The sequence below is a fragment of the Prinia subflava genome, chromosome 4, assembly GCF_021018805.1.
Source record: "Prinia subflava isolate CZ2003 ecotype Zambia chromosome 4, Cam_Psub_1.2, whole genome shotgun sequence".
NCBI lineage: Eukaryota > Metazoa > Chordata > Aves > Passeriformes > Cisticolidae > Prinia > Prinia subflava.
Window position 1 is genome coordinate 15,697,606 of NC_086250.1, and position 26,431 is coordinate 15,724,036.

At 41.3% G+C, this 26,431-nt stretch overlaps 1 protein-coding gene and 1 long non-coding RNA gene across 4 annotated transcripts in view; one reads left to right on the plus strand and one right to left on the minus strand.

The window, feature by feature from the left end:
• Positions 1 to 26,431, minus strand: part of FGD4 (FYVE, RhoGEF and PH domain containing 4) — a 99,186-nt gene that overhangs the window by 37,733 nt on the left and 35,022 nt on the right. The window contains exon 1 of one of the 3 annotated variants that reach the window (XM_063395614.1): positions 24,185 to 24,320. The exons of 1 other annotated variant lie outside the window; for it this stretch is intronic. Coding sequence is in view for 1 of the 2 variants with exons in the window: in XM_063395613.1 (XP_063251683.1) it covers positions 11,662 to 11,677 (16 nt within the window). In the remaining variant the exon portion in view is untranslated. Of the gene's footprint in view, positions 1 to 11,661; positions 11,815 to 24,184; positions 24,321 to 26,431 lie in introns of those variants that run through there. One more of the 3 variants, XM_063395613.1, reaches the window with a different exon arrangement.
• LOC134549730 (uncharacterized) lies at positions 11,857 to 16,636 on the plus strand. Its single transcript, XR_010080164.1, has 2 exons — positions 11,857 to 11,995; positions 12,798 to 16,636. It is a non-coding gene; the product is annotated as an uncharacterized LOC134549730 (long non-coding RNA).

The following is a 26,431-nucleotide window of genomic DNA, read 5'->3' on the forward strand; positions in this document are numbered from 1 at the left end:
TTGTAAGTTTGCAATAAGGGTCAAAGTGTGAAGCCTTAGACCTTTCTGAAAACTAATTAGCTTGCAGATTTGTCAGCCCACACGCTGCAAAATCCACAGCTCCCAGAGTGCAGCTCAGTAAGGGACACTGCTGCGTCAACTGTTCAGCCCAAGGCTAAAAATCTCCATTGAAATGGTACCTTATTTATTAAAAAGATTTCCTAAGAAAATGAGGTTCTGCGGTGGTCAGAACAGGAACTTGTTTTGCACAGACAGCTTTATCGAGGCACTGACGCCTGTTAAAGTTATCACTCACAATCACACAACACCGAGCCAAACAGAGCTGCTGCTGAGACCAGAGCTGCTCTGTGGTCAGCCACGGTCCCCCCTCCTTGTCACCTTCTGCTCCAGCTTCTGCTTCTGGCTACTCCTTCCCCTGGGCCAGCACCAGCCCTTGTTGCACTGCACCGTGAGGTGAGCAGCACAAACAGGGCAGGGGGAAGCTGGGGTGCATTTTGGATGGGTTTGACCTCACAGGCGTTCCAGCAGTGCTGCTTGCACAAGGAGCAGCTGGGAATATGGCTGGAAGGGGACAGGACAGCTCCTCTCAGCAGCCCGCCCTTAGACCTGCCTGATGAGTTCATTTCAGCACAACCCCAGCTCCTCAAGCAGCTGTTCTGACTTTCATTCTACTTGGTTTACACACGCACACACACACAGCCTTAATACAAAGTCCAGCAAAACCAGCAACAGCTGAAAAGAAATCTTTAATGCAAAAACATTAAGTGGCCTTAAGAATCAAGTTTGTTGTCAGCATCACATGGTCCCCACTATGATATTAGTTGCATTCAGTGGGCAAAAGCCATTTTGTAGATCTCGTCCACTGTAATACAGAACAGTAGCACAAGCAACAGAAAAGAGTGCTTTTCTAGAATGGGATTTTTGCAATTGCTTACAGGAAACAAAAGGTCCAAGAGGTGTTCTGATTCAAGATGTGCTCTGGCTTCACACCGACAACTCAGCACATGGGGGTGTGGGGAAACTGAGCAACTTAAAATTTGTTAGTGTTGTACAAGTCATTAAACAAATTCTCCTTCCTCTCTGGGAGACGTATTTGCTCAAGATGGATTTGCTGCAGACATTTAACCTATATTTCAAACTAGTGATTTTGTTAATTGTATCACATCCTCAAGCTGTGTAAAGCTGGAATGGTAAAAGGTAACAGAAATCTAGCCACAGTATATTTCTATACAAAAATGAGTAGTCAAATTCTCTGGGCAAAAAGCATCCTTTAACATCTGTGGAAATCTGAGCCCTAGTTTTCAGGCAATGAAGAACACCACCTGCCAGGGGATGCAGACAATACAATTGTGGCAGACACAAACTCTTGGTGAAAATTCCTGTACCTACTGTATTGTATGCAAGTGTATTGTAATATAATAATACATTTTGTTATAACAAAAGTCCAAAACATGCAATATTCAGCCCAAATAATTACTCCACATTCAGCAGCATGCATTTCAGTAGGGCTGCTCAACTCTCTAGGTTTAAGGAAGCAGTAACACACTCTTCCCTTTCAAAATACAGTTGTTGCCCTGCAAATACAACAAAATCCCACCAGATATGCATAAATGCAGACATGCTGCAAAAGCCTGCACCTTTTACTGAGCTGAAGTACAACTCCACCATGATCATTTCTGACCCGATTAAAGAAATACTTGGACACTTCTGCTACTCCTATCAGTTACAAAAACTGAGAAATTTTACCTGAAGTCAGAAATGTCATGCACAACACGCACTTATTGTGTTGACTGGTACATGATTAATACCCCCCCTCTTATAATCAGGAATAATAATATACACTAAAGAGTGTATATAGGTGAAGAAATACTTAAGAAATGTAAGGGAGAAATAATAACCAATAGAAAAGAAAAATAAACAGTGCAAATTTGACAAGCACTTAATTATTTTGCTTATCATCTGCAAGGAAATGAGAAGCTAGAATGCTTACAAACACGCTTGCATCTGCAAGTATGTGTGAAGCCAGGTGATGCATTATCTATTTTTTCAGGGCATTTTAATTAGAAATAACTTAGATCCATGGACATTTAGACAAACAGCCAGCCAGTTTGAAATGCCAGGAAGATTAAAAAATGGTGTATTTATACTAAAGAAGATTACACCAGTGTCTTAGTATTTGATAGGTCCTCCATCAGCTGTTCCATAAGCCAATCTCAACACTATCCACTCTTCTGCTGTATTTATTTTCATTCTCACTTACAAGCACATAGTGCTTCTCTACTGCTGCAGCTCTGCCTAATTTTTACTGCCACTGTGTTCCCACTCTTGTTCATACACTCTGAACAAAAGAAATGCAGTGTTTCTGGATGCAAACAGAATATTTGATGAAAGCATTAGTCTTTTGTGACAAGAGGCAAAATTAAAGGATCAAAATTACGTCTCTTAAATTATATAGTTATGCATGTCCTGTGTGTTATGTCCCAAGAGCACCTACCCCAGTGGCTGTGGTCTTACTGTTTACTGCTGGATGTGACATCAGTGCAGAGCTTCACACTTCCTACACAGCCCTGGACAGAAGTGGGGGCTCAGCAAACAGACCCTGCCAAGGCACTGGCTCAGGCACAGCAAGCAAAGCAGGCATTCTCCTGAGCAGCTTGGAGGAGTGCTGAGTAACACTGACACCACCAGAGACTACTCCAACCCATCCACTTACTCACCAAACACAAGGACGGAGCAAGAGGGTGCGGCATCTTCCTGATCACAAACAAAAAGGCAGAAAGTGGCTTCTGAGTTACACCACTACATGTGGAGGCCTGGGCCAGACATCCAGTACATGAGGTTTTGCAGAGTTGTGTCCAAACCTGCCCTCAAACCTGTCTCAAGTAACCTGGTACCTCCCCTTCACAGATTTATCCTTTCTGTGAGGGGAACAGACGTGTGCCTAGGAGGCTTATACTGCTGAGGTACCCAATGTCAATAACAACTGGACTAAGCTCAAATTATCTGAGAATTAGGAGTGTGAAGGAGGAGAGTAGGAAGTCTGGAAGTCAACATTTCTCTCATTAAAAAAAAACCCAAAACTTTCTTCCTCCAATTTCTATTAACAGCTATCATTCTGAGTTAATTACCCAGTTGTGCTTTGATACATCCTCACCTCTCTCACTGCAGTGGTGATAGAATTGTGAATGTTTTCAGCTGCAGAATAGTGCAGAAACCCCATACTGATATTCTGTCCTGTGCAGATGAGCTATAAATGTTAAACATCAGGCCAGTCTTTACTGTGGTGAGCCACTGCTGAAATACTGTAAAAGAGCTGATAACCAAACTCTGCAAAAAGAGAAAAAAATAGCTTTTGCTGAAGTCAGGAAGGCTGTCTCACCAAATAAATTAGTTTTCTTTCTGCAAGAAGGTGCTGGCCAGAAAAATAAATAGCAAATAACAGACAGTTTAGAATTATCTTTGAAAAATGGAATGTTGGCAAAGTATAGGGGACAGATCAGGTTCTCTTAAAGGATTAGTTCAGATATGTATGCTGACAAAATGCAAAAATGTAGGGTTTTTTTCTTGCAGAGCTATTCCCCAGACACAGGCAAAAATATTCTAAGTTCAACAGAAGAAGGTAGACTATTTTCTGGGAGTAAAAAGGATGTAAACCATATAAAACTATTATTTCTCACTGCATACAAACATTAATAGAACTACCAAACCAATATTACCTGCCTTTCATAGCATTTTCTGCGTGAAGTAAATAAATCTTCAAGTGAATATGGTAGATATAAATTATAGATTTCAAAAAGTATATAAATACTGCTCTTTTAGTTCAATGACCACAGTGAAAGCACAACATGGGATAGTGAAGTTAAACAGGAAACATTACTGAATTTCAAACTGTCAGGCCAAACACTTGCTACAGGATACTTGCCAAGAACCAGAAAATATTTAACTTCTTGGTAGATACTGTGCCTTACTTAGTAACAGAGAGCAAAGGTTTCCAGATTGTGGTATGCTCAGCAGTGTGTGAACCACTGGCAACAGACAGATAAGCAACACAGAAGGAAAACTGAAAGAAACTTCAGCAAGTTTAACACAACACCCAAATTATTCTAAAAGAAGAAATGACTTTTGAAATAGTTTCATTTTTAACAAACTGAGGCAGGTTATGCAGAGCATCAGTGACAGAACCCAATACCAAATGTCTGCTTGGCCTAAGATGAGACATTACTGCATTGGTTTGATTTGCAGGTATTTAGGAGACTTGAGCATTCCATGCTGCTTGTCCCATGTTCTGCCAAGCATTACAGTTGTTTTGCTTGGAAGAAATGATGCATCTCTCTGATGGTAATTTTCATTTCTAGACTGAAATAGAGCTTTCAGTAATTCCTGTGAAAAAGATGGAGTTGCTATGGGTGCCACCACTTTTAAGTAGGATACATATTTAAGGCAACAAATTCAAGATCATAAAGTCCAAGCTCTAACAGGAAGCACTAAAATATTAACTAAATAAGATTTACCAGTAACCCCCTGATCTCAGTCTCAGTATACAGTGAATCACACCAAGCAGGGAACTGAATGGGAATTCCACAGTCACTACAAATGTCCTGCCAATGCTGGCTACAGGAGGCAGACTCAGTGTGCCTCACTCTGTTGTCCTGTCTGGCTGTGATCTTGGTTCTTTTGGCTCTGGTAGTCGTTTCCTTGCAGGCAAACCTGCACATCTGCTGTGACTCTTATTAAAATGAGTCAACACTTAATGAGATTGTCTTTCAACATTTGTTTCAATTTTGGATTAGCACAATAATACAACATGCACTGCTGATGTTGTTCCAATAAAACAAAAAGCACTGTACAGAACTTCAAATGATTGCAGGTTGAAAGTGGAAGATTATGACTGAAGTCCTCTGTATGTGTGCCAAACCACACCATTTCTTCACTAAGGTTTTTATTACTCCCCTACACTTGCACACACTGTGACAATGGTTTTGCTGATGGTGAATAGTTCATCATCTATTTAATGAAAATTTCTTAAACACACAGAAAAAATAAATGTTCAAACCACATCTCCAGAAAGACATGACTGAAGGGAGAGCTCTGAGGGCAAGAAGTTCTGTTTACAGGAATAAAGTACTTCTCTTCTACATACTTAGTTCCTATATTAAATATGCTCCCTCAAAGCCTTGTTTTCACTTTACTCTTTAGACTTTGTGCTTGATAATACATGTTCAGAGAGAAAATATGCACCAGGATTCCTTTACTTGTAGAGACTTTTCATGGCTTGTGTTTCATGAAATAGTACCAAAATCTTTCAGTAGATTTGGACAATATTTTTTCTTAGCTTTTATTAAAACTACAAGACTTACGAGTGAATACGGTTCCTGACCCTACAGCCATGTACCATGAACTTGATGTGGCTAAGAACCACGGGATCCAAAACAAGAAACAGCAAGAAAGAAAAGGGGTACAATGAGAAGCATCAGCTCCATCGCTCCAGGAATAGGCAGGGCAAGTTGACCCTGTAGCCCAAGTCAGCTGCCCTGCTGTTACTGCCTCATTTCTGCACCAGGTAACCTCAGGTAATTCCTCCCTCCTTGTCAGCACTGCCTTTTGCCAGTGCCATAAGTCATGATGGCAACTTTCAGCTCAAGGGCTGCTTCTCACATGACTGCATTTCACAAAGCTGCAGCGGAGTCCTGACCACACCAGCCAACCTCTCCCCCCATCGTGGAAGTGGGAGCTCTGGTGAGTTCTGTGTCTGGGGGCACTTCCTCCCCTCCCTGTCCCATGGTCTCTTTACAGCTTCCTTCATGTTTGATGGCGGAAGGGCTTGAGCAAGTCTTGTGTGGCTTTCTTGAGTTCCTACAGCATTAATAGTAATTTTGATTATGAACCCTACCACAGGAAAAGATTGACAGATCCTCCTCCACATTTTCCCAAAATTATTTCTTCAGTTTTCTCTGCAGAGCTGTGTGAGATGAGCTATGACCCCTCAACTATTATTTTATGCAACAATGATAACTTTCACTAAGTTTTCAACACCAGCATGTTCTGCACAGATGGCAATCATCATTTACTAAGTGCCCCAAGCTCCTATTTACTAAACAAGATACCACATTTGTGAAAACAGATTTACTGATCTCCAAAGAATCCCTTGTCTGGGCAAGGATGGTTGCACTGAGCCTGGTGTTTCTTCCACTTTATTTGTCATATTTTAAGATGATTTATTTTCTTCTTTCTTTTATCATACATCAGATAAACAATATGACACTATGTTGGGCAGCCCAATTTACCTTCATATTAAAGAAAGCACCTGCAATACTGGGGTCAGCTGAAGGAAAAATGCAGCTGACTATCTCACACAAATCACTGGAATAATTCAAGAAGATTCATTAGCCTATACTTACCAGGCAAGCGCAGGGATTACTCAGACAATGACAGAAAGACCTCCCCTTCTATAATTCATAAGCCATTATAACATAACAGTGCGCTTAGAGAAATTTGAGCTAACTACAAATTTCATCATTTTGCTCAGTATTCAGTGCTTCTAAATTGCTGTAACAAGTCACTGACACTTCAGTTCTGTTCTCTGCCCAGTTATCTGTGCAGTTATTTCATCTCAACTCAGAGCTGTTTTGGAAACTATCCATATGTTTTGAGACATGAAATCAGCTATTTCTGTAGATAAAAGGACTAAAAGAAATCATTTTTAGAAACAGGATGCTAAACAACCCAAAGCAAAAAGCCCCCACAGACCCCAAGGGGGAAAAAATAGAGTATCTAATTACAGAAGGCTGAAACTGTAACTGATTTATCGTTTCAGAAGATCTGAGCAGAAGTTATAAAATACATGCACATTCAAGTAATTTAAAGAAATAAATACATGATATAGTATATCCAAAATGCAGAACAGCCAAAGATCCAGAAGGAAGTCAATTACTCAATACAAGTCAATAAAATTATCACTGAGAGACGGAAACTGCTCCCTGATCCAGCTGCTGAGGCAGTCCGTGTGTCCTGCCAGCATCTGACAACCCGGGGCTCATCCAGCAGCCAGCTGTCACGGACACAAGTTGTTCCACCCACTCCCCTCCCTCCTCCTGGCTGCCCGCTCCCACTTTCTGTGCACCAGTGTTGGCACCCATCGAGCCTTAGGATGTGGTCTGGGAAAGTTAAGCCATCAGAAATGTAACCCCACCAAAAAAATAAAGCAGCCAGTTCCATGCATTCATTCACCTTAGATGCACTGGAGCCTGGGCGAAGATGAGAATTTACTGATAGGGAAAGGAAGACAAGATTCCCTTTCCAGAAGCAAGTAGCAACTAAGTAATGTTGATTTTATTCAATAATAGCTCAGTTGGAGAAAACAGTAGGGACAGAAAGGGGAAAAAATAATAAAAACAAATATTATCTAAAAACGGATGGCTTGAAATAAGCCCTAACTATAGAACAGGCAGCAGGGTATTAACTGCACAATAGCTTTACAACAGGCTACCAGGCACTGCTTCCTGTGACATGAAAGGTTATAAGTAAATGTAAACTCATGCACTGTGTGATGAGGAGGGAGGCGGGGATGGAGAGGAGCCCTCCTGCCCTCGGCAGGCTCCGCAGCCTCCCTGCCAAGCCATTACCAACACCAGGTCCGAACACCGCGGGACAAGCGGCTCCCGGGGAATGCTCACTGTGCCCAGCCACAAACATAAAGAACCCCGAGCTGGACACTTCACAAGAATTCAAGTGCTTCCTGCTTTTGACCTGGTTGAGAAAAAAAAGTGAAGAATGGCCACAAAAAGCCTCGTTTAAGTGCATTTAAAGCCTTCCTGTGAAATCATTCAGGAAGGACCTTCCTTGCCCAGACTCTTGAAAGCCTACCACAATTGTGCCAGCTTTTACATCGCCTCCTTTCCGTAAGGAACAAGAAACCAATCACCATTTCACATTAACCCACTGGTTCATAATCATCCTTATGTAAGGAAGCCAAATACAAGTTGCCTGAAATCCAAGTGAGGAAAAAAAATCCCTCAGCCCTTAATTGACGGAGATGACCACTCTCTGTGCTGTCCACAGAATTCACTCCAGGTTAACAGACATGCACATGAATGCATTTGCCTCTTGAACATTATACAGACTGAAACAGCTTTACACTTCATGCACTGAACAGGCTGAAAGATTAAAATTCAGAAGTATTCTATTGTTTAATTCCCTCTCCTCTCTTTTCTAGACATCCATTTAAAATCTACTTTTTTTTTTTTTTTTTTTTAAATAAGAAAAACAGCAACTGCATGATGAATTTTGAAGATCATTTCTTAAAACTTACAAAGCTGGAGAATTCAAATATCTTGTTTCTATGAAACTTGAAAAATTATCATACTGTTCCAAAAAGCTTAATATTGCTATGAATATTTATCATTGAGTGTGCAAATGGATAGGAAATGCTATTAAAAAAAAAGTAATGTAATGCAAAAATACATTAAACCCAATTAGACTTCAAGAAGAGAAATAATTTTGAAATGGCTGAAGTTTTGTCAAACACATCTCAAGGAGGTGCAACCTTTCACTCTGCGAACGTTTCAAAACGCAAATGTTCGAAGGCCCCAGTACAGACCAAATAAAAGTCTGTTCCCACCCAAACTGCAGCTACCCCAGAGTGAGACAGCCCCCACCAAGATGAAAAGTTCCATCCTTTCCATCCCTCCACACCCCTGTAGCTCCCACTGCTCACTTCTTACCAGGGCTCGCTGGTTTTCCCTCCAGGTCAATGTAATCCCCCTTGGCTCCCCGGCGAGCGCACACGGGTTTTACCACTGGAGTTCTGTACAGTGGGAATGAGCTGAGCTGGCTCATGGATGAGCCCAAGAGCCTCAGGGAGGGATCTGGCAGCCTCCTGGCAGCAGCTGCCCACTGGATCCCTCCAGCTGCTCACAAAACTGCAGCCCCACAGGACGCTGCTGACTCCCATGGAATATTTAGAGTTCTCCCTCGGCATCAGAAGGAGCATTGTAGTAGTCACTAAAAGAAGTGGATGGCTTGCATGGTGGGGAAAAAAGTTTTCCAAAACAGAGAGCAAATAAAGTCTACAAAATTACTCATTAAAAAAATCATTTGTTTAAGGTTAAGCATTTATTTTCTTTTCTAGTACAAGGTTTGGCAACATTCCAATCCTTCTCCACCTCACATGACGTAACCCAGCTGTTGCCTCCCCTTCTTTTTGTCCCCTTTTTCATTGTGACAGGTCATGACTGCAAGAGTTTCTTCACAGGCAAGCAAGAGCAATCATAATGTGTTAAACATTTTATGGCAATATAAAGGAAAGGTTGTATTTTGTAACTATCCGTCCTTCTCAAGGTCAAGTATTGCCTTCAAACTGTAAGAAATACATGGGCACTAAAGTTCCAAACTTCTAACACTAAAGAAATTTACTCCTTTGTTTTATAATAATTATAAATCCAGGGCAGAATGGGAGAGATAGAGGAGAATTACATAAATATTTTGAATGTTTAGTAAAGACTCAACAAATACACTGGGTTTACAAGCATTGGTGTAAACCAACAGACATTTTCTGTTTATATAGCACCTCTCACGTAAAAGACTAACATAAGACTCAGTGCTGCAGGCCCAAAGAAAAGCATAATGAAAACCCTGGAGTCCCTGTTGACTTCTGAGTCATGGTATCAATGACCTTTTGAAAAGGCATTCCTTGAAATCAGTTTTTTTCCCTGATAGTGAATACTACTACTACAAGAATATAAATCTATAAAGTTCAAGTCTTCGAAAACATCAACGCTCCAGGAAAAGTACATTCTACATATTTGTTGTGGGCCTTTAGTGTTTGGAAAACCTGCTTGGCGCAGGTCCCTGGAGACACTCAACTGCCCAAACTGCCCACGGTGGTAACAATGAATGAACTGCCATGTGAATTTATACTTCTTGTGGGTGCTGTCCCTCCTTTTGCCCTCTCACCCAGTCCCAGCAGTCAGCACTGGGAGGATTTCTTTGTGTTTTACACTGGAGGCAGCCAATGCTTCAGCAAGACACTCACTGCTTCTCTGAGACTGTTTAGGGGGATTCAGGGATATCTGTCCACTCGATTTAAAATGCAGACTGGACCTGCCTGCTGTCACCCTTTCTCTGTGCACTGTCTATATCCATAGTCTCCTACACCTGATAATATAATTTATGTCACTTTAAAGCATGTACAAATTTATTTGTGTGTCACATAGGTAATCTAAAAAGAAAAAAAATCAAATATCACAGCTTCACCACTCCATTTGACATTCATACTGCCACTGTTAGATGTGAGAATTCAGTAGGCCTAGGCCTTTCCAGACTGAAAGTAAGCCAAAGGGAAAGAGGAAATAATGGTTATAACACCACATTATCCTTCCTGAAAAATCCATAAGAGTTCACATCACCTTTACAGGAAAAGGATACACATTACAAATACTAGAAAACAGCTCTTAAGAGACAGGTCAGAGAAAGTAAGCTTCCTACATCTACTTATAAATTCTTCTCGGGATACAACAAAATGGTATTTAAGGAGTGGGAGGAAAGGTGTGATTCCCAACCTTTTCATTGCTTATTGAAGGCTGGAGGGAAAAGGGCCTTTTCAAACTTGCTCATACAGCAGATAAGGAGCCAATAGAATTTTTTTAAAACAAGTATTCTTTGTACCCCCCTAAAAAAGCAGAAGATGCCCACAACTACTGCAATCTGGAGAACTGGGTAGAACTATTTACATACATCTACTCCAAGCTTCTCTAGTAAAGCTCAAACTCACTCTGCCAGTAACTTCCTTCCTTCTCTTTAGCCTCAGAAGGCTTTCCAGAGAGGGAGACTGGCATGCTAAACCCAAACCTTCCACAGATCAGCTTCACTCTGTGAAAAACCTAATTCAGAATATTTGCTGGTTTCTATTAAGTGTTAGGGTTGGGTATGCCTTCTGATTGAACTTACCCCAACCTGAATTTTTCTCAGAGCTGGAAAATGGACTCAGAAGTAAAGCAGTATTTTCAATAGTATTCTTTAAAACTCATTTACAAGCATACAATGGGAAAAAATCCAAACATTTCAACTGGATGGTGCAAGAAAAGATTTTTTTAAAAAATTCTGGAAGCCAATTCAGTGCATTAAGTGTAACATAAGCATCAGTTAAATGGATTATTGCAACATTATATGTGAAAAGTTGGGTATAAGTCACAAGTGTACACCTATTTCCTAAAACAAGGATATAAATCTTATGCAGGATTTAAATCTTAGAGGCAGTGCTTTCTTATAGATATGTTCTATAGAAAACTCAAAGCTATAAACAGAACTCAGTGAATCTGGCAAATGAGCCAGGAACTGAAACCACTTATTAACGTCAAAATTTTTTTCATTTGCTTTTAAGAAAGTCCCGAGCTGGGAAAGCAGCAGCAGAACAAGCCAAAAGCAGCGGGTTATTGGTGTGGCAGATGCATGGGGCAATCCGTTCGGGAGACTTCAAGCTCATTTACTGCGAATAGGAGGAAAAGCCACCAGAGCATTCCAGCTGTATTGCATCACAAGGCAGCTGATGTTCACCGGTTTGCTTGCCTCAGACTAGAAGCTTTAACTCCTGCTGTCTCTGGACACAAACACACCCCGAGTCTGGAAGAGATTAAAGTTTACCAGAAGCATCCCGGTCAGCCTTACCTCGTTCAGAAGACATTGTTTGCAAAGTGTGATCCAGTACCAGTGCCCGAGGAACTGACTTTGCCGTGGTAATAACCTCGGGGCTCCCGTTTATCCCATTTACGAGCCCTGGGAGCTGGCAGCAGCTCCCCAGATGCTGGTGTGCAGCTCACATGCTGCCTCCCGCAGCCGCACCGGGCTCCTCCTCCCGGAGGGCAAGGAGCACCAGCGTAAGCAAAGCAAAGCGCTCTGCTCGGGGAAAAGCGCCGAGTGTGCTCACCAGCAAAGAGGAAAAACAAAGAAATCCGCTTATGTAACCTACAAACTGCTGGAGACAGGAGGAGGAGGGACTACTGTAAGTTGTTTTGTCTAATACCTCGGCCACTATGAAAGTTTTGTCACTATTAATTGCGTTGCTGTTTGGAATTAAAGCAGCACCAAGGTTAAAGGACAAGTTAGTACGTTTTTCTGTTTCGAGTTTTGTTCTCCCTTTATATTTCATGGTGCTCATTTCAAATCATCTTCTGCTTTTCCTAACCTCTCTTTAAATTTATGCCTAGAATTAAGTACATGGGACAGGGTACCAGAGCACTGACCAAAAGAATCTATAATAAAGAACTGTTATGAAAACATTTGTTTATTTGACATAGATTAAAATTGATTAGAGTAATTTAAAATCAAATTTTAAATGACGTAAACTACGAATCGTGCTCCAGGGCACGGTACAAAGATATTAGAGTGAATTATGAACTGAGGAAATACACAGTTTCAAAAAGCAAAAGGATTAACTGGAAAAGGAAGTTACCCCGAGTAACTTTCTTTTATTGTTCCCAGCTCCCACACCATGTGATCCCCAGCTAGCACACATTCATCTCAGCAGGAGAAAAAACCTGGGATGTGAATCCAGCCTTGTCAATCCTGATAGTATGAATCAGAACACAGCAGCCAGCCGAGGTGATTCTCAACCTCTGCACTGGTCCAAGCCTCAGCTCCCTGCAGCCTTTCCACCTCCAGGCACTCAGAACACCGCAGAGCTGCTCGGAGGGGGAGCTCCAAGGGTTACTGGGAGCACACTTGCAGAACAATCCATGAGGATCTGTTTGTCACTGAGGGGCAGCCCTCTGGAACGGCAGCTGATTGTTTCCTTTCTATTACAGATGTTGTACGGCAGAGGGATATTGCCAAAACCAGCACAAAACACAACTTTCCTCCAGTTATTTCAACACTTTGGTGCCTTTTTCATCTTGAGATGAGCAGATGCAAGCTCCACACATATGGATTTGAAACCTAAATGGAACACATTTTTAGCACCTTGGCCAAGATTTACAAGTTTTCTTTCTGTTTCGAGCATTTATTTTTCAACTGCTGAGCTAGGAAGTTGCATTTCCTCATCCCTGATACTCCTAGCAAGTAATCCCAGGCTGCTTAAAGACACACACAAATTTTATTCACCCAGGTCATCAATGCACCATTAAAATAAAAAGTAGCATTAGCTGCGTTTTGAGTTTCATAATCAGACCAAGAGAACTCCAATGCATAAGTTATATTTGTATTTTGAGAGTTCGCCTCCAGGAGCTCAAAGCTTGCCCCTGTTGCTTGGGCTTGCACATGAAGTGCCCTTGTAACAGAACACCTTATTGCTCCAGGAAAGCCTTTGTTGAGAAGATAATTTTTCTGCTCAGTTTCTCACGTTTGGAACAAACCACTTTCCTCAGGAGGCTGGTTTGTCCATCTGCTAGTGAGTGAGGGCTTTGCCAGCCTTTCTTCAGCCAGGTCTGCTCTCCCCAACCCAGGAACACCACTGATAATGACTGTCATACAAGTACATGCCAGATTTTAAATTCAGATTGGATCAGCAACAGAGCTTTCAATATTGACACAAACAATACAGCAGGTTAGAAAACTGTAAGAGAAGTGGCTCCAAAAGAATTTAAGAAGCAATTGTTTTAGATAAGCATCTACCTAAATTGTTACTCACCATTGCAAGCAAAGAGAATGGGTCACACAAGGAAAAGTAAGGGCAGAAAGGAGAGTCACTGCACTCAGAAAGAAGAATTTTACACACATGAAGGAAACTGGGGATCCTATTTCACTTCCAGAAGTAGCAACATTTGAACAGGTATAAAGAAGCCACCACTCCACATTTCTAAAATACATATTTAACTCCTCCTTTTTTAAAAAAAAAAGTAATATATTATTTGTTCCATATCTATTTGATTAGCTAGCAGATAAGGGGATTTGGAAGAGATTAAACTGCTAGAAGGGGAATATCTCATTAACCTATTACCCTGGTTTCACAAGTGTTCTACGCCCAACTTTGCTTTCTCTAAAAGCAGAAACATGCAAATGGCACAATGCAAGTATTAGCTGAAAACTCATCAACAGGAGGTGGAGCTATGCCTTCCCTGTCACCAAAACATGCCTATGAACTTTAAAGAACAGTTAATTAAAAATTAAGGTTAGTTTTATTAATTTTCTCTAAAAGGCAGATGAAGAGGCATGGAGAACAATTACTTAAATGAAAAAAACATTCTCATTAATGTGTTATAAAAGTCATACTACTAAGATAAGAAGTTGCCATCATTTAGTATAACCAGAATAATTACACAGACTAAACACAGTCCTTGCAGAGAAGGCTAGCTCTATGAAACTATGTTACCCCAAATCAAAATTATTGGCTCATATATGACTTCCTCACTCCAATAATTAAAATTTTTCATAAACATCTCACACTCATTTTTTGGCACTTACTTTTTTCCCACCTCCAAGTACTTCTCAGACTAAGCAATACCAGCTTTCTGTCAGTACTTACCCCATTTTGCAGACAAGGGGACTCAAACTGTGTACATAACTGATTTGAATATTCTTAGTGTGATGAAGTTGAGGAGGTCACATGAGTACTGTTAGGAAACCTGGAAAGCTGAACTAAGTATTGAAGAGCTACATGAGCAGTGTGTCACTGTGACATAGAGCCCTCAAAACCAGATTGGCTCATGTGACAGTGAATCACAGTCCAGCACTCAGTGTGGCTTTCTTTTGCTTCTCTGCTCCTTCCTGCAGACTCACTTCAGGCACAAAGTGCTTGGAAAGGTTTACTGCAGGTTGTGCATCAGAGCATGATGCACAGTTTGTGTTAGCCAGTGATGGAGAGGGATTTTTGTCCCAGTCCAAGGATCAGTAACCCACCTGCACCCTGACACAGAATTCCAAAGGAGAACTTCTGAATTTCAGTATGGAAATACCTCCCAACTTTCTTTTTCCATGTGAGAGGTCTACAGACATCTCAGTGAGTCCCAGAGAGGAAGGCTCCTTTCACATAAAGGGCTCCCATAAAGCAGTTGTGGTTGACTCACAATGATCTCCCCTTTCTCTTCGCCATTACACCCCTGTACTTCAAAATCACAGCATTTGGGGCATGAGCAGATATAAAAGCATGCCATGTCCTCATACCCAAGGAGTTCCTGAGGTGCTGTTAAATGTCCCTCTCACAAGTAGTCTGCAGAGGGGTTCAGCTTGGCTCCCAGCTATTTTTAGGGAAATGGGATCAGCCACAGGACACCACAGAGCCGTGTCCCAAAGCGACCCTCACTTCTGTCAGACCTTCCACATGCTGTCCTTTTCGTGACTCGTGGGAGAAGCTAAAATCAGTAACAAGTGATCTGGTGCAGAAGCCTGGATGGCTTAAACAAAATATATTAAAAAAACCCCAAAGCACACAGTTTATCTAAAACTGCTGTCCTGTCAAAGAGCACCCTTCAAGCTTTGCCCCAGTGGAAGGAAGAAACAGCTGTATCATACCTCAAGATTTGCAGGCATATAATGAACAAAAGGATGGGGGAAATTTTACATTAAGGAAGTGACCTACAGAAATCAGTGATCACCAGTAAAAGGAGCAGGGCAAGTCCACGCAGAAGTGGGCTGGGCAAGGAGGATGTTTAGGAATGGGTACTCAGGACTGCTGCAACAAGGAAAAGCAACGGTATCTTTACAAAGGTGGGCAGCTAACCCTCAACAAGGTGAGAAACACTAAGAGACACTGGATCTGCAGCCCAACAAAAACACATTTGTTGAAAGGACATTTTCCCCTCCAAATTCTGAAAATCAGGAACATCTATCACTCTCCTCTCCTGGTTCTACATGCAAGGAGATTGTGACTTCATCCCATTGCAAGAAAAGAAATCTCAAGGTAGATGTGATGAACAATTACCATGCTATAATTAGGAAGTAAATAGCAGTGTTTTTCCATCCTTTTTTTCTGTTCTTCCAGTTCAGCTGTATTATGTGTCCCAAAGGGAAAGCTTGTGGTTGTGCTCAAAGAACACACAATAAAAGTTCTTAGAGGAAAAGAACTTTTTGTCTTATGTTTGCACAGTATTTGTCACTATAACATCTTGTTGTCTGCAATTTAGTTCAAGAGTAAGAGTAAGACAAGCAACTACAAAACTCTCCAAACAAATAATGAAATGGTTGCAATTCAATGAAATCAGAGAACTATATCAAAGACCATTGAGTGATATCTATTCTATTAGAGTTTGCAAAAGGACTATGTCTTCTATGGCAACACTATGTTTTACACTAACCATATAAAGCTGGGTTTCTGTAGCTTAAAGTACCTTCCATACTTAAAAAAAAGTACATTAAAAACTCAGGAATCTGTGGTTCATTTGTCAATTTTCTATAGGAAAGAAAGATCAGCAATTGTTAAAGGATTTCTGGGTTTAGACATGAAAAGTGGTCAAAGACTATGTCTCCATCAATGGGGTTTGATTTGCCAATTCTTCTGTTAAAAAAAATGTTTAACAGTTTTTATTTCTAAAACCTCCTTTCTATGTATACAAATGATAAATATATATCCTGCAAAATCATGTTACTATTTAGGGAAGCAGGCTCATTTTCCAGTTAATGTAGCTTTTGGTCACATACAAACACACAAAGCACACGTGCATCCCACAAAAAAAAAAAAAAAAAAAAAAAAAAAAAAAAAAAAAAAAAAGACCACGACCCAATCCAGGAAGATCACCACACACAACTGTCCTTAGATTCAGCAGTACACTGAAAGGCTGAATTCATAACTTTAAAATTACCCCTTCCACGTTAAAAATCCAAACAACAGACTCACAAAACAAGCAGATCAGATTGCAGTGACTGTGATTTCACTTCCACATAAAAATCAAATCAGGGCAATGCTAGATACTAAAAATAAAGTACAAATTATTCTTGGTTTGAGTTAATCAAACCTGCATGGAAGGTTCACAACAAACAGCAGAGTGGAATGCATGAATACACTTCTGGGGTAGATAAGACTACAAAATATGATGGGGGGGAAAAATTATTGACAAACTAGTCAAATATTCTTCATCTGACAAGAAGCAGTAATAAATGTTTGGGTAACCCACTGCAGAAGGCATCAAACACGGAAGCCCCATGGATTACAGCATCAGTCTGTGGATCAGCCATGTCATTTGTGCAACTGTATTTTAGCAGATACTGAAAGCTACAGTCACCATGAATTTGTTTAGTCTTTCCCTGAATCCCATTTACATTTCTTAAACAGAATATGTGACAGTACAGGCTTTTTTAACTTATTCCACCTTAGCTCTGACTCCATGCTTTCTGAGGAGGAGAAACTTGAAAGCCATTTCCACCTTCCTCCATCCTCCCAGTCACACTACAGAAAGTATCAGATGAGCTTTCTCCAGAACACATCAGTTCCTAAAAATCACAGAAGCATAGAGTGATTTGGATGGAGACCATTCAGCCCAGCCCTCCTGCATGGGCAAGGACATCTTTTACCAGATCAGTTTCAGGACAAAAAATGTCATTATCTGTTCACAATTCTTTCCTTCAGCCTCAAATATATCTACAGTTGTAGTCTTACTTTTTCCTGTTAGGGCCAATATAATCTAGTATTTACAGGACAGTCAGCAAATTGGGCCCTTCTTTGCAGGGCTTTTTCTGCCCTGCTATTAATACATATAGCTGGGGTTTTTTTTGTTGTTTTTTTGGTTTTTTTTTTTTTTTTTTCCAGTCCGTCCAGCCTTGTGTCCCTCAATTGTCCAGAGAAAAGTGATCACAAGGAATTCAACAGACCAATTTGATTCAAAGAAGGAAGGAAAAATACAGACAGTGGTGTCAAATAAGAGAATGTAGAAGTGTATTTCAGCTTTTGGAGCACTAAGGGTGAAAGATCAGAGAGAGTTGTGACTGTTTTTATATAGTGAAGTTGTGCTGATGGTTAAACATAGCCTTTGAGACCACATCCGCACTAATGAAACTGTAATTTCCTTTAAATTATTGCCATCCACACACCAGACCTCATCAGCCAGACACTAATGACTTTTCATCATTTATTTCAACACAGAAGCAATCAATAAGATTTCCCCCACAGTTCCTTTACTGCTGTCTCTGAACTCTAAAAACCCAGAATCAGAGAAGATGCCAGCTATCAGACAGACACAGCCAGGTTTCATTGTTGTCTTTCTTACGGAAGGAAATTCTAAAACACCACCCCCATTTTGTGATAAACAGGATTAATGCAGTGCAAAGAAAATCTTAATCCATTAAAACATGATGAACAGACTAGAGTATCAAAGAACAGTAAGTAGATCACATCGGATTGGGAGGCTTTTCCCTCTCATCATGACTGTGTCCTGGGCATTGTTTTGCACTGAAAATGTTTAGTACCAGATTGAGGGAATGTCACACTCCTGCTCACACAAGACCAGAAATCCTTTTGTATATCACACAAGCTGAGGACACTCCAAGAAAGACACACAAACACAAAAAAAGAACCACCTCAGATGTCAACTGAAGTCTTGCTCCCATGTTAAACAGCAACTAAAAAAGCATTCTACAATTTTCAGAACTTTTCAACAGTGGGAAAATTTTGGAATGTTTGGAATATTTTCAGGCAAACCAGGGAAACACCAGGGATAAGACTAGTAAAATCAGTGACAAATCTGGAACATTCATTTCAATTGTTTAGACAGACTTTTAAAATCAATCAAATCAGCTTTATAAACACATACACACACACAAATGTTCAGTCTCTTATGACCTAACCAAGCCACAGCTTGGAGAACAAGTGGGCAAAATTCGTGGGCAAGGCTCTTCATCTCCAGTGCTCCAGACTGAGATTTTAAAATGAGCATATCTCCAAAATAATGGATGCTAGCAGACAACAGAGGGGTGCAGCACTGCTGACTTCACTGAGGGCAAACAGTGCTCACACTGCTAACTGTGAGTATTTCATCACATTTGATTTTAACTGTTGTCTTTCAGTTCTCAGGCAAACTTCTAATTCCATCACTGAGCCTTTGAATTTATTTTGGCTTACAGCAGCTATCTTTGAGAGTGTTTGTAGCAGCTTCCACAGTTGAAACCGACTTACAGAAATCTTGACAAGCCAAGGGACTAAAACACTTGCCAGTTACATTATAGTGGGTGGCCAAGTCATAACAGCAACATAAGGCTCCGAGCAATGGCGTGAACAAGAGCTACTGCAGAGAACAGACATCAGAATTAGTCTTGGAAACTGCCTTGACACACCGAGCTGCCAGAGAAGTATTTCAGCTGTAGAGAAAAGCGGCACAGGATCTTTAGAGAAAGGCAAAAGGTAATCTTACATAACCTTTGAAGCCTTTTGATATTTTAGAGAGCTGAACAATACTCAACCACACTGAACAAGTAAAATGAGCACAAATTGTTTATTCCATGTCTCAGTCGCAATATAACTGCTACAAGCATTGTATGGGAAGCCACAAAACTATTTTGAATCACAAAAAGCCACTTCATGCTTTCACTCATCTTCCTGAGCATCAGTGATCTCCTTAAGAAAGGGAGGAGAATAAAAAAATAAATATTAGCTTGTGTAGGAAATAGGACAGCAGTGTAGGAGAACACAAAGGATGCTGATACTGAGGAAGAGATACAATGAAGAAAAATTCCAGGTGAGAAGTTCAGGTCCTGCCCTGCAGGAATGACTCATTACAGAATGAAGTTGTTCTTTAAAGTATTATTACAATCTCTGGAGCTAATTTCCCCCCTACTACTCAAACAGCAGCTATGTTTGACACCTCTCCAGGTGGCACACCACCCATGGCACTACTTCAAGCCTTCAAAATAAAACCCCTGGTTGTAGAAAAAGTCTGTAATTCAGGTCTTCTGCAGCCTCAATCCCCAGTTCATGAGCCTTTGTTGAAAAGATTTGTATAAATCTTTGTTTCAATCTTAGCTAACAAATTTAAAACAGGTACTCAGAAATATAAACCACACCTAATTGGGCAGGTGAGCATGGATTTGGTTTTGGGCTTTGGTAAGTGTTACTACAAGTAGAAGTGGAACAGACAAGTTGCAACACTGTTTAATATCAGGGTTAGTTGCACCTACACCCTCTCCATGAAGGTAAAGTGCATCTGTGGGAGTGGTAAAACCACAGCAAAAAAGTACAATGTGAAGAAGAAGGCACAAGCCACAAAATGTCTACAGATAGGCAAGAAGTAGTACACAAAAACTGCCATGAAGGTTCCTCCAAAGATCAGCAGCTGGAGAAGCACTTCTTCTTGAAAAAGCACTGCTGCTAGCCATCTGTCAGGACTGGAAGGCTATTCTTCCCTCAATTCAAAGTCTGGCTGCTCTGGGTTACCATTCTTCTGAAACACTGGAGACTGGCGTGAGCCCAGAAAGCATCATCCTGGTAGCAGAGTTCATGCCTCAAAGTGCCTGCTCGAGTGTTCTACTGACAGCGATCTCATGACACTGGCAAGGAATTCAATCCTTCTTGTTCAGTTTCTGAGGCATAGTGTAACACTGGTTTTCATCATTTAGCAAAGTTTAAAATTCTTTTTAAAGTTTGCTTCCCATAACCATAACAGTCTGTGATTTGGAGTATGCCAGAAGAAAAGTCTGCTGATCATCTAGATGACAGGTAAGTTATAAGGCTACCTGTGGCTGAGGGTGGCACTGGGGAAATCCCACACAAAAACCCCTCAGTGACCAAATGGCTCCTTCCAATCCTGAGCTCCACATTCCCAAATGCACTCAAAAACTTACTTTGCTGAGATATTCATCAAAGAGTAAACAATTCCCATGGCTCTTACAAGCCCAAGTAGTATTTTTATACTTAAAATGAACAGCTAATTATATAGTAAGAGCAACTGGATGAACTGGGGAAAAAAAAAAAAAGAATTCTACTTCAAGACATTCTGTTGCTGGCACACAGTCATTTCTTCCCACTGTGGTCTTCTTCCAACTTTGAATAACAATTACTTGGGAGGAGTATTTTCTGAAACTATTTGCAGAACCTGAGTCTTCAGGTAAAAGGAAGGACAGAAGTACTTCTGTACTAAATGCAAGCCCCTCTGGAAAAGACTAAAAAAACCTACCACAATTCACAAAAATAATTCATCTGCCAGTCTCTCCCACTTAGTTACTCACCACCTCAATGCACAGGTTTAGGATGGTGATCAGCTTTTGAATAAATCCAAGCAATTTGATGTTTTTTACAATCTGGTACTGTGCTTTCCAGCATCGTGGGAAAAAAAAGTGTTAATGCCTGAATTTTGACCCCACCCATAGAAAGCATAAAAAGCACCAGCAATTTTACGTGACTAAGGCCCAGCAAACAGACCAACAGCAGCAGTGCCTGTGTCAGCAGGTTTATCCTCCCACATCCAGTGTCTGGAGAACTCCATTATTCCACAGGACTTGCAAAGAGAACAGTTTGTAAACAGGCACCAGGACTTTCCAAAACAGCTGGCCCTTCAGAGGGAGCTGCAGGCTTTAACCTTGAAACAACCATGCTGCTGTAAGGAGACAGCGAGGAGCCTGAGCTTTTTTGGGTTTTTGTTTTAAACAGCAGAAACAAAGTGCATTGAAAACGAAGCATGTTTAAAACCTCCACCAAGCAGCAGCCCGAACACAATGTATAAATAAACCCAAGTCATGTCAAACAGCATTCCACAGTCATGTGTCAAGTGAAAAGCAGAAAGACTTGTCTGTTTGAAGAAAACAATTGTGATCGTTTATGTGCAAGCCACTTTCCTATATATTGACTCAGGACTTTACCATTTAATGACAAGTTTCCTGAAAGCTTAGTGAGTACAGACACTATAAACAAGATTATTATGAGCTCATTATATACTAGGTTGCATTTCTAGACACTATTTAGTAGAGAGCTCATTCAAAATGCCCTTTTATTGTGAGATGATGTACCCAAGTTTAGCTTACCCTCTTAAAATAACCCAAACCAAATCACTACTCAGTATGACCCATCATCTGTGCTGGCCCCCAAAGCCTGTATTTTACACTAAATCTCCTTCAAGAGATCATGTAGCAGATTACATTCACAATCATTTATTTGCATTAAGCATAAACATCAGAGCCACTTGTAATAATCTACCAAAGATTAAAAAAAAAAAAAAAAAGCCTTTAAAAAAAAATCATTAGTTTCCACCAGACATTAAACAGTTCCTCTCTTACATGGAAATGGGATGTCTACTATGAAAGGCCAGATGCTCAAATGGATTAAACAGTGTCTAGCCTTTAAATCCTGCATCCACAAATCAACACTGACCTAGTGACCTAAAGTAAAATTTAATAATAAAATAAGTATTCAACAGACACATATAGACCAATCAAGAGAGAAATTTTAAAAGATAATTGTTTGCCTAAGACTGTTTGGACATTTACATGGTGCTCATCAGAGAATACAAGAGCTGGAGAGTGCAGCATGTGCAGTCCCCGATTTATCCTTGACACCGGTTTAGCAGAGGCGGTGGGAAAACAGGCTCCTCAGCACAGCCCAGTTAGCAATCAGGAGAAATCACCCCCGGAAAGGGTGCACAAGCCATTACCTTCCTGCCCTTAGGGCTGTTGCAGGCTGCGAAGGCTTTGCCAGGGAGACAGTAATTCACACGCAGCGACAGTGAACGCTGTGGGCAGCAGCTGCCTTCCTCAAAACAGAGCAGGGAGAGAAGCACATCCCACAGCAGCATAACCTTGGGAGGGGTGCCCTTCACTCCAGGCAGGTGCAGGATAACACCTGAAGGGTGAAAGTCTAATCTCTTTCCAAGCACAAAGCCAACCTGCCGCTTTCCTTCCGACAATGCAATTACAGACTTGGGACGGGCACGTGGGAACAAGTCCACTGCAGCCCATTAAGAGCAAGTTTTGCATGAACCACCAACTTCAAAGGCAATGCAATATTTAAATTTTGGGGAAGGAAGGGAATTTACAAGCTGACACAGGTTTCACTAAGGGTGCTCCCCTAGTTCCACCAATATGAGAGTGTTACATGATGTCTGAAAGGACTTCAGGCACATCTACCAGCCTCCCACAAACACAAGAAAAGCTCATTCACCACAAACAGTTAAATTACTCAAAGAAATAAAAACCCTCTCATCCTCCCACAGACTTTTGTTAGGCACCAAGGCTTGAAAAGCATCTTGTAGGTTAAAATTTTATCTTAGTCAAATATGTTGCAATCGTGACTTATTAACTCTATCAGTAACTTTCCGTCCAGACTCCAATGCACTGACATGTTCAGTGCCTAAAAGCAGAGGACACAGCAGTTGAACTAGCACTGACACAGTTTTAATTAAAAGCCTCTAGTAGTGTTCTGCCCTGCACCAAATAAAAATGGCAGTTCTGGCATGGGGGATGCAGCATAAGACCTTTATTTGAAAAAGGAAAGCCCATATGTGACTAAAAGCATCTGCAGAAGTGACATTTTGCATTTTTGGGGTGCAAAATTTTAATGTCCCTCGTTGAAGTCAGCAATTTGAATTGCACTTAAATGTTCACCATGCATATATTATAAAAAAAAAATACTCCTAGCTCTTGCAACACAGCAAAAGAAGTATTTTATAGGACAAGAAAACCTTTCAAGGATATACTTCTAATTCTATTTTCCCCTTTAAATTAAATCCTGTCATCAAAACAGTCACAATATTTGCAGAGAATTCCGAAAACTCATGTCAAGTCTTTATACAATTAAGCCTTGTAAGAGAAATAGTCCAAAACGTTTGGTCAGTTGGTGAGTTGGAAAGAGGGACAGAGGGTGGGAAACCTGCTCTTGCATTCTGCCTCCCTCACACTGCTTCCTCTGGGCAAACTGCATAAAACACGCTGAACATCCATTGTATCACCAGCTCCCTTCGAACATTTCTCCCTCGGCTCACCCTTCATGCCAGCACGAAACCCAAACACGGATCACGTCCAAAAAGAAATCACTCAGACAAAAAGCAACCAGCGTGAAAAGACATGTAAATCAAACAGAACTGGCAGCAAACAGCATTTCGTAAAGACAAGAGATATGGATTGCTCCATTTGTGCCAGTTCGGCCAGTTATTGTTCTGACTTAGTACTTTAACTACCCCAGATTAAACTGCTCGAACTGCAACAGACAAACGAAGATCCTTAAAATACAATCCCCCCACACCCTCCTAACAATAAGCATTATTTCCGTGGCGCTGCCATTCTCAAATCTTAAAGCCACGACATCAATTAAAAATTACCTACAGAACGAAATGAATTTAGCACCGACCTTGCAAAAAGCTCGCTCCTCTTGGCAAGAAACCATTCACAGTTTTGGTAAAATCCTTTTATGCGCTCCTCCAGCCAGCTAATTCCAGCCTGCCATTAACGCACTCCATTGCAGATAATTGCCGGCAGCACACGCTCCCCTGCTTTCGCTGGTTCCCAACCCAGCGAGGATAATCACATTCCAGCAGGGAGCGAACAGATGGCAGCCTCCATGGTAACCAGTCCTCCCAGCAGCGGCGGCACTGGGAGACTCCCGCGGCCGGGCCACAAGCGCCCTTTGTGCTCGGCCTCGCAGAGCCGGGCGCAGCAGAGCCGGCCCTAGGGCTGACTGGGCATGCCTGGCAGGTGCTGCCTTCGCAGGCGGGCACGGCGCCTCCACAAAGCCGGGTTTAACCTTGGCACCGCCTGCTCCGGGCGGCCAAACACCGCCGGCACGGAGGTGAAGCTCGCCTGGAGCTCTGCTTGCTGGTAAAACAGCGCTCGGGGAAATGGGCTGGGGTCTGGTTTTCCCCTGACAAAATGATTTTCTGAAGGCAGGCTTATTTCCCCTGAATGGGTTTGATTTCAGCACGATTGGAAACGGTCGCTGCCTGATCTCTATCTCCTGGACTTTGAAATTGCTCCCCTCAAGATATCGTAATCTATTGCTCAACAAAAACTGCACAGACCCTCTGTTTTGGTCTCGGGGCTTCTGTCAGGCTTATCTGCTCTGCATCTGCCGAGATCAATGCTGATTCAGCAGCAGGCAAAACTGCCCCGTCTCTCTGCTGCACTGCCAGGAGAGGCGTGTCTGGAAAAGCCTTTTTTTTCCATTTCAAAGGTGTGCCTGAAACCTCTGCTCTCACCCGGCCAGACCCTGCACAGCTCCACACCTACACTGAAGGTGTGTGCACCAGCTCAGAGGATTCCCACTGATGATGTCTGCAGGGAAAAACGAAGTGGCTTTTTACATCCAACCGATAATGATCTTCTCTGCAAAATAAAAGGGCTTTGAAATAACACATCAAGGTTTTAAATACTGATGAGTTGCACAGTCTCAAAATATTTAAGGTTTGAAACACTGAATGTGCAATAGCCTTGACTCATACAAACTTTCTCTGCCTCACTCTCAAAACCACTCAGCGCTTATGACTAATGGCATGTCAAAAAATCTGGGTAATTTTATTTGAAGCTGCATCAAATTTGGACCTCAGGTTGCTGCATGCTAACATAGGTCTTAGCAAACTATTGTTTTGAGGAAGGGAAAATGGTTTCCTTTCTCCTTTAACCTTCTAGCTGGTCCTGCAGAACAGCTTTTGTTCCTCTAAAAGAGTGAAAAACCCTGAGCTGGACTCCACCATCACAAAAACATGTCTTCTTCTGCAAGTGGTTTCAGGCATGGAGCTCTATGATTTTCTCTCTCCTCCCACCCAAATTTTCAGTTTTCCTCATCCTCACTGCACGAGGATGTTTATTTTGTTTCACAGCAAGCCCAGTGAAGTTTACACTGATAAGAGAAACCAGTATGGAACTGTTGCTGCATTACCTCTGGAAGCCTTTCAGATCCCTGCTGGCAGCACAAGAGTATCTGTAACCCACACAAAAGTCCCCACCACAGAAAGCTGAAGGGGACCCAGATTTCAGAAGAAACTCAGAGAACTCACGAGGTTATTGTGCATACTGGTGAAAGGTGTGGAACAAAGCCCAGGTCTGCCAACTTGCCCTCCAGGACTAGTAGACCAGTCTGACTCATGCTGCTAATTTCATTCCATTTTCTTCCTCTGAATAAGCAATCTTTATATCATCAAAAAATTCTTAAGCTTATATGGACACCAAGCCTAATTATCCGTTAGCAACAGCAGTAAAATAAAGGAAAAAAGCCAATATCCTATTCAACTTGCCAATTGTTAATAATGAAAACTTTTCAGCATTAAAGAATCACGAAAGGCAGCAACACCATTTCCTTTTTGCCTCTTAAAAATAAAGCCAGTGGCTCAGATATTAGTTTTGATGTATGTATAGATTTGTATGCATTTATGCATTTCAGGGGTTAAAAAATGGAGCAATTACAATTCTTAGCAAATTGACTTCAAAATTATAGGGATTCAAGTTCAGTTTCAGTCTTTTTTCCATCATGAAAAGGACACCTCCTACAAAACAATTTTCTAGATTTATGTTAATTTTAGCTCTGTATTTAAAAATTAAGTTGTTTACTGAAATACTATAAGGCACCATGGTATTGGAAAACCTGTTCCATGCACCATAAAAA